Raw genomic sequence first — 9617 nt, 5'->3', positions numbered from 1 at the left:
TTTAAACAAACATATTTGTAAATCCTTTATAGAGCATTTACACTAGAAATATTTTACTTATGTTGTTAATTTGGGAGCACATTCATATCTTATGAGAGTTTAATTTACGAACACGAACATTCGCTGAGACAAACCCCTACTGATTGCTTTAAATCACCTAAATGGCTTGAGCTTCTTGAATTTTTTATGCATGGCTTACACTGTCAATTTTTTATAGAATATTTATTTAATTGCACACAAACATGAAAATTCCAATCGATTAAAAATAAACCAATAAATAAAAATTTTAATGTGCTGAGGATAGGCTGCATTTAATAGATTTATTTATGGGCTGCATATGACTATGAAAATTGTAGAGTCACACTGAAGGCATCAAGGGCTATTTGACCAAGAAGGAGAGTGATGGGGTGCTGCGCCAGATGACCTGGCCTCCACAGTCACCGGTCCTGAACCCAATCGAGATGGTTTAGGGGTGAGCTGGACCGCAGAGTGAAGGCAAAAGGGCCAACAAGTGCCAAGCATCTCTCAGGGAACTCCTTCAAGACTGTTGGAAGACCATTTCAGGTGACTACCTCTTGAAGCTCATCAAGAGAATGCCAAGAGTGTGCAAAGCAGTAATCAAAGCAAAAGGTGGCTACTTTGAAGAACCTAGAATATGACATTTTACAGTTGTTTCACACTTTTTTGTTATGTATATAATTCCATATATAATTCCACATGTGTTCATTCATAGTTTTGATGCCTTCAGTGTGAATCTACAATTTTCATAGTCATGAAAACAAAGAAAACTCTTTGAATGAGAAGGTGTGTCCAAACTTTTGGTCTGTACTGTATATATATATATATATATATATATATATATATATATATATATATATATATATATATATATATATATATATATAGGTGAGAACATTTGCTTTAGTTTGGCCTATTAACATATTTACAAACATTTTGATAAATGAATTCCAGATAAAAAATGAGTTTGACACATTTTCAAAATTGTATGATGTATATAATTGACAAGTATTTTTTTTCCAGGAACATAAAACAGTAAATTGACAAATTGGCATCAAATTTCCTAATGTTTTTTTTTTTTGACACTTCATCCATGAACACAAACTCTCTATTGGTGCATACTGAAAAAAACAAAAAACAAAAAGAGAAATGGAAACACAAAACAACAAAGAATATATCAGAACATCTTTTAGATATTTGCATTTTTTACATTAGATTTTTACCAATGCCAGCCATATTTGACAATACAAGTGATTATTTAAGGCCCAGGATGGTGGAACAGGCATTCCTAGGCTAGTGATCAGAATCGGCTGAACCCTTCATTAGACTGAATTGGACGTCATTAAAGCATTACATGCGATTATGTAATCCTGCCTTCTGAGAAAACTGTTTACACTTTCCAGTACCCAATATCCATGGCACCACTCTGCCACATATCCCAGTGTGTGCTACTACCTCCTTCAGTCCTTTACAATTTTGATTACATGATGAAAACCTGTCCCAGAGGATCGTCCCAGTTAAAGGGATGCTGTGTGTGAATTGCGGTGGTTCATTGGCTGAATATGTACAGTATACTGGTCCAAATGTCACGTTTAAATGAGGGTTAAGGTACAGTAGCACTGAAACATGACCACAAATTCACTGTTCTGCAAAAGACTACCATCAACCAACAAGCAGATCATGATGTTCTCCTTATAAAATGGACCCTATTACCCACAATGCTTCTCAAATCAGATAAGATCCTATCTTTGATTCTATCCAGTTTTCGTAGGGGTTTGCTAATACACATTTTTCAACATCTTAGCCCAATCGATCAGCCGCATTATCACTGATGCTGTGCTACAGATCGTCAATCAAGTCGCGTAGCGGCTGCTTAAGAGTTAACAGGTATGTTATGTGCAGCATTTGAAAAAAAAAAAAGAAAAGGAAGAAAGAAAAAGCGGTCAGGAAATGAGTAGAGGACTTAAATGAGAGCTACAAAGAGTGACAAAAGTTGTGCAAATAAATGGACTTTTTACATTTTATTTTCATTTACTCATATTTTTCTTTCATTCGTTTAGGAATGTGTCTGCTCAGACAAACGATAACTGGTGAAAGACAAAAGGGATGCCCCAGCATGCAGTGGTTCTGAGCACATCATCACTACATAGGTGCATTAAGTGCAGTGTGCATTCTAAAGGCAGTTGATTCCACTGCATGTTCGGTAGTGATTACATAAACCTGCACCATACTTATTCCCAGAACAGGGGTGTTCTGTCACAGGCACTGAAAGATGAGCATTCAGATTTATACACTCCATCAAACACACATACACACGAATGTCTACTCCCAACATAAACACACATACAGAGTCATACACTCTGAGGACCCTCATGTCCACATTCCCATATAGTCAAAGACTTGCACACTTAAAATTTCAACAAACACAGAGATAGAAAATGGAGTTCACAATTAGTCATAACTAGAGCAGCTATTCAAGCCTGTTTGTGTTGGTATTTTTTTTTGGTTATTATTGTCTGCTTTCTGTTTTCTAACAAATTTGGTTTTATTGGATCTGATGTAGCCTAATATGACTAAAAAAACAGTAGCAGGAATTTTCTACATGCAATTTGCAGAGTTGCACGATGCTGCACTCTTTATTCGTCCCACGAGCTTCACATCTGACTGCTCACTCGTTTCAACATAAAAGTTAAAACTTGCTGCTCTTTGGTGACTTTGTGATTTTTTTGCATCCTGCTGGATTCCAGTCCCAATGCACACCTCGAGGCATTGACCTGTGAATACACTATAGTGTGCCAACTTTTCTTGTCAGGATTTGTTCCTGTTTAGAACAATGAAATCATATTTTCGGCTACATCCCTCACACATGCTGCATCTGAATTTATCACCAAGACAAAACAAACAAACAAAAACACACAAACTTACACACACACACACACACACACACACACACACACACACACACACACACACACACACACACACTTTCGTCTATTTATCCACAAACATTTCTCCATACAAAATGCTCAACCTCCTTCTCAACCCTCGGATATTAATATTCCTGTCTACAGAGTATCATTCGTAGACAAACATGATCATTAGGGACGAAATATTTCAGTGAGGACGTCACAAAAGCAACGTTTTTTTTTACCATTTAAAGAGGGAAATTCAAGGGGATTCCACAATGTAGTTCATTACTGAACAATGTGTTTAAAAGTCCTAATGAATGGTTTTCACCTTGAGAAAAACGTGAGACGATAAGGAAATTTAATTAGCTCAAGACACTATCATATATGATTCACATACAGCATCTGTGACCTGATAAACGTCCTCAAAATATTGTCTTTTTTATTCTGCTGGTGAGTGAATTTCAATGCCAAAATATTGCTGTTTGCATTGCCAAATAATGCGTGTTAACATTTTGCGCATTATTCATAACGATGGTGCTTAAAGGTAGTGTTTCATGCAAGCCTGAGCCTTGAGGCTGCAATTTAAAAAAGAAATTATTACAATGATTCTTTAAAGCATGAGGAAGTGTATGGTCACATGAGATATACTGTATGGTATACAGACCACGGTCCTATGCAGGACCATGATTTTTACTGTGGGAGACTAACAATTCTCTCAGGTGATGTGAAATATATATGGTGTTTTCCAGACATTTAAATATACTGGATTTCAGGTTTAGGGGGGATTACAGTAATAAATAAAATATCTGAAACCCTAATTTTTTAAATGAGAACAAATACGATATTTTTCGCGGCTCTTACGGCACAGAACTCCATATATATAGTTAAATCCATACCCAGAAAAATCATTTGTAAGTTGTTAAATGCACAATATTTACCTCACACCAGAGAACTTCTAGGAGTGCAGGTATTGAAAACAGACATAAAGGACAGAAATGAAAGAATATTCTGTGTAGTGACAAAGAGGACCATTCATTTCCATATTTTGCTATTGTTTGTAAGTTTCATATGCTTGTTATGATATTATTTTTGGCAATGTAACTGCCCCCGCCCCTCCTTAGTTCTTCCCCTTCCCCTGAGTCCTGATTTGCAGAAACAACAATTATCGCCTAAGCAGCACTGTGGCCAATGAGATCAAATAAAGGGCAGAACAGGGGAGGATCCGTCTTCCGTCATCTTTTACGTCATGCTTCTTCACAGAAGGGTTGGGATAGATAATCGGTCTGCGTGTGGTGTCAACCATAGTTTGTTGGTTGTGGAAACACTGATCATCATTACACATTCCACTTCCAGAGCCACTGATGTCATCACCTAGAACAGAGGAACAGCACAATTGTCATAATTCGTAAAACAGAAGTATGAGGTTTTTACTCTACAATGCGTCCGCATGTTTTTATTTTAACAGCCACACAATGTTAAAATTAGAATTTCTAACGGATCATTGGAGCTTAAGATCAGCAGATCAGTTAGAAATTCTAATATTAACATTGTGTGGCTGTTAAAATAAAAACAAGCAGACCTGCCACTCACACTCCCGTCAGTGATGTGGGCTTCAAACAAGGCCCTTTTATCATTCCAAGCTGCGTGCAGTACAGCTAGTTAAGGTCAATCTGTCCATAGTTCAAGCAATGTTCCCACCTGCTTCAAGACAGCAATAACTGTGTCAGTGCCAAAAAAGCCACTGCCCTCACACCTATCATCGCAGAGTGTTTTAAAAGGTTAATCCTTTACTATCTGAAAACTTGCATGCCCTCAACATTGGCCCTGTACCAGTTCACCTACACCCCAGCAACTCAACAGCATCAACATGCCCCTCCCCTCTTCCTGACCCACCTAAACAACTGACTTTAATTTAGCCTTTGGCCGCTTCAAGCTGAGCTCCAAGCTTACTGACCAGGGCATTGGCAAACCTTTCAGTATATGGAAGGTAAGGTTTGACAACCACAAGTCCTACAACTTTGTCTTAAACCTCAGAATCCCACAAGGCTGTATCCTTAGCCCTTTTATCAGGAAGGCACCAGCAAGGGTGATATGCTGACATAAATCAATCAATCAATTCCAAAAAAACAATGATCTGAACAGTGGTGGACAGTAACGAAGTAAATACTTAAGTAGCTTTTTCAGGTATCTGTAGTTTACTGAATTATTTCCATTTAGGGAGACTTTTAGTTTAACTTTACTACATTTCAAAATAAAATAGCTTACATTTTTATTTTTCCTTTTCTATTGTAAGTGGATAAAAACAATTGGTTAAGCATGCAGCAAGCCACCAATCAGGGTAAAAAGCGCACTGTTTTGAACTTTCTTTGATTGCCGCTTGGTGGTACAGTATCTACTTAGCATGAACATACAGCATCAGTTCAACTGCGAGCAGAACATTTTGAGAGTATAATAAATAATAAAAGAAACTTCTGATTCGAACTTTACACAACACCCGACTCAATATCATTCAATAAATAGATTGGTGTGCTAAGAGTAACATTAGAGTCTTTTCACATATTAACTGTTAAGAGTTTTGTGACTAAAATTATAATAGGACAGTATAGACAATAAACTATAGTACATTGGATACTTAAGTACATTTGATGGCAAATACTTTTGTACTTTTACTCAAGTAAAAGTTGAGAGCAATTTATTGGAGTAATATTTGACCTCGTGTATCTCTACTTTAACTCAAGTACATGGTTTGTATACTTCATCCACCACTGGATCTCTATCACATATATTGTCTACAGAGAGTGACATCATCGAGAACATTTCTTGACTATAGACTGATCACCCCTCTCTAGGAGTCGATTCTGGAGCATGCAGCAGGCTTAAGAAACAGCTTAATTCCCTCGATAATCAACATGCTAAACTCCCTACAATTCTTCGATCTCAAACTCCATCATCCCTATTTGACTGCCCTTAAATAGTTTTCCAAGCTCAACTTCCATTCCACTTTGTTGACTGCTCTAATTTACACACGTCATGCCATTTGAACTGTATTTCCCTCATGCCTTATATTCTATTTGCACTGTTAAGAACAAGCTATTTGCACATGCCACTTTCTACTTTACTGACACCCCTCCACATTGTCTCTTATCACTTAAGCAGCTTACTGTTTTGCACCTCTGGATAGATGCATTCTGGCTTTAATATTTGTACTCTGCTAAAAGTAAAGCCGAATGTAATCGAATACAATCTAATGTAATGTTTCCTAATGTAACAATGTATTTTAATAAAATCTAATCTAATCGAAATTTATTTCGCAATCAGTAGTTTAGGCAAAATCAATTCAAATATAATTATATGTTTTTTTAAATTAGGTTTTAGAATGTGTCTTTTAATTAATTTATTTTATTTTTAATAAAAATAATTTTAACAGTGAAAATCTACTACCTCATTTCATCTTCCATTTCTAACCCAATTTATTTGTTAAACATATTTGGACTTCACTTTTAAATGATCACAGGGGTGAAATAGTGTTGAGTTTAAGCCATTTATCTTATCAGCACCTGGACAAGACAAATTTTATAAATACTATTGCTACTATAGCTACTACTAAATGAAATATTTATCATTTTTTATGTATTATTATTATTATTATTATTATTATTAGAAGTGGTAATAGCAGTAGCAATAATAGTAGTAGTTGTAGTATAGGCATTTTGTCAAAAATCTACTTTCAATCTAAAATTAGCAAATGTATTTTCAAAGTAATCTTGTGAGTTAATATAACTGAAAATATAATGTAAAAAATAAATAAACAACAGTGCTTCCTATGATTTTACTGTTGAATAAATGACTAGAAAATTTCAAATATTCCATAGGAGCAAATGTGTAAAAGGGTTAAAGTCTACTATTTTATGGATGACAAACATTTAAGCAAGATGTTAAATGGATTTACACATTAATTTAAAAACAAAATATTTATGTTTTAGGATTATATTTTGAGGTAAACTGCAGTTATATTGGGCTATGAAAGGCCAGTTTCTAATTCTAATCATTTGGAAATACAGTAATTCCCCGCTTTATCGCGGTTCGAATCTCGCGCCCCGGTTTATCTCGGAATTGCATTTGCCACATAACTAATTAGTATTGCTGATTTTCTCAGTCTCTCCGGATAGCACGATAGACCAAAAACTTATAGGGAATAGTTTTTATGGAGTTTTATGTTGAAATATTGAAATCGGTTGAAAATAAAGTAAAATGTTAATACAGTACAGTACTGTATACATGAAATAGCATTTTTGGGGTGGGGTCCATTTATCACGTTTTTTCATTTATTACAGGCGGTAATCACCACAATAAAACGGGGGGTCAACTGTATTTGTAAGTGCCATCATGGGGTGGGAAATAGTTTTTCTACATTATTATTATTTCTAATACATTAAAACTAATATATTCCAGTGACTTAAGTATATACTGTAGGTTATTGAACCACATATTGAAACTGTATTACTAGCTTATTACCATTTTAGCATTGTCGAACATGTGTGTGCACTCGTACTCACTGGCATCCTGAAAGTCCACGTCATTGCCGTTGATGGCGTTCTTCATTCGGCTTGTCATGATTTTGAGCTGCATGATCTGTTGTCGCATGATCATGTCCGGTTTGGTGATGTCAATCTCCACTTCGGGGTTGTTGATTTGGTTGGCCAGTCCATCTCCCATCACATCTGGGAGATACCTAACACATACAATAATTTTCAAGGTATTTTAACCTTTATGTTCTATATGCAAATAAAGACAGTCCAGAACAGTAGCCCTCAAAATGAACCAGATCCTCATGCTATATGTGTGAGAGTTAAACGTACCTATCTATGGCCATTCCATTCCAGCATTTGTTCTCATCACTGCTTTTTGCCTCTCGGTCCTTACACAGCTTATTGGGCAACTGAATCCAGTATTGCATCATGGTCCTTATCTTGTGGGATACATCTGATAACTGAATAAAAAAGATATCAAGCAAGAGAGAGAGACAGAGTGAGAGAGAGAGAGAGAGAGAGAGAGAGAGAGAGAGAGAGAGAGATTAACTAAATCTAAGATTGGTCAGATGTAATGTTCTACACATTTTAGTGTGTCTAGCTTGTTACTTGCATACTGTAAATGCAATTTACATAATAGAGTGATTTAATACGCACAAGTTTTTCTACACTTGCTGCTGAAGTGCTGCTGACATCCTCTACTACGGGTTTGCCTTTATTTTTTATCTCCTCTGGGTTAGGGTTCTCTGGAGGTGTACCACATGCCTGAAACACCTAATACACAAAACAAGCAAAGCAGAAACTTTTTTCAGTTTCTCAGGCACTTGCAGATTTCACAATCATATATCATATATCATTTGCTATCGATAGAACTTTATTAATATAAGATTATAAAATAAAATGGTCACAAATTGTGTAATAGTATAATAGTAGGTCAAGAATTGGGGGGTGCACAGTAATATTCAATCACAACAAATCACTATCATACAAAATCTTCTATTAGTATAATTATAATTAAACTAAAATATGCTTTGGTAACATGCAATAGTTACAGAGCCCAGTTCTGTAACATGCAAACATGGTTACTACAATTCTACAGTTATTTTGTTCTGTATCAGACCTTGCTGTTAAAAGTATTCAGGTTATCCTGCATGTAAAGGATGGCGTCAGCAATGCGCTTAGGCAGAGACAAAATGGCTGCATCAACACTGTAGGGTCTGCTCAACTTATCAGCCACCTGTAGCATAGCATCTACACACACACACACACACACACACAAAGAGAAAAATAACATATAACTACAGTATTAAACACACACTAAACCACAAATATTCATTCTTAACTACTATATGGGGGTTTATGACTTTCTTTACCCTGAGTATGCATTTGCATTCATGGCTCACAGATTCGAATACTAGTTTTCAGTTCAAATCTACTCAGATACTCAGGCTCTACCCACCTGCAAGGTTTTTCCACTCAGTATCCAGGTCTGCCTGATTGGCGAGACAGCCCTTCATCACATTTCTGCAGTACGGGGCACACGGTTTAGCCCAGGCCATTTCTCTACAGTGAGGACAGTATGTCTGCCTCATCAGAGCACGCACACACTCCACACTTAGAGAAACCTTAGGGAGAGCAGGAGATTGACAGAAAGGGAGACCAAGAGACAAAGAGTGAAATACAGAAAAAGACAGCACATCTTAATTCATTTGTTCATAGTAAATTGAGCATTGTGGAATTAACACATTAGACCAATCAAAACGTAGTGGTATGCTTTACAATTGGTTTGCTAGTTTGATTAGGCATAAAGCCTAGTTCTACACACCCGATAGACGAACTGATGGATATCGCAATGGATATCAATCATATTTTATATTTGAAACAACAGACTCGCCAAACAACGGGTATTTTAACAAATAATAACACAAATACAGCAAATTGCATATTGTGAGTATGAGAGTTGTTGAACAAACACCATATGTTTCGGACAGTTTATTAATTAAGGCAAAGAAAATAATAAACTTGTACATTTTCAACTTTTACATTTTCACACAATCACTCTGGTTTGTGCATCAGCCTGGCTACACTCTTTGTGTCCCAAGGTGTCCACGTCTGCTACTTTTTTCTCTTTTCTGTCTTACCTTGACCTGCCTTATACCCC

The 9617-nt window shown here is 36.2% G+C and overlaps 1 protein-coding gene across 1 annotated transcript in view; it reads right to left on the bottom strand.

Moving 5' to 3' along the window:
- Positions 1 to 993: 993 nt before the first annotated feature.
- Positions 994 to 9617, bottom strand: part of gpc1b (glypican 1b) — an 87109-nt gene continuing 78485 nt past the window's right edge. Inside the window, exons 4-9 of the mRNA XM_046876084.1 lie at positions 8916 to 9081; positions 8577 to 8707; positions 8114 to 8230; positions 7787 to 7917; positions 7484 to 7659; positions 994 to 4298 (exon numbers count right to left, since the gene is read on the bottom strand). Of these exons, the coding sequence (XP_046732040.1) occupies positions 4090 to 4298; positions 7484 to 7659; positions 7787 to 7917; positions 8114 to 8230; positions 8577 to 8707; positions 8916 to 9081 (930 nt within the window). The 3' untranslated portion in view covers positions 994 to 4089. The remainder of the gene's footprint in view (positions 4299 to 7483; positions 7660 to 7786; positions 7918 to 8113; positions 8231 to 8576; positions 8708 to 8915; positions 9082 to 9617) is intronic.

Source organism: Silurus meridionalis, chromosome 20 (assembly GCF_014805685.1).
Source record: "Silurus meridionalis isolate SWU-2019-XX chromosome 20, ASM1480568v1, whole genome shotgun sequence".
In the NCBI taxonomy this organism is placed as follows: Eukaryota; Metazoa; Chordata; class Actinopteri; order Siluriformes; family Siluridae; genus Silurus; species Silurus meridionalis.
Note: the sequence above shows the minus strand (reverse complement) of the source record. Positions and strands in the feature narration are given on the sequence as shown.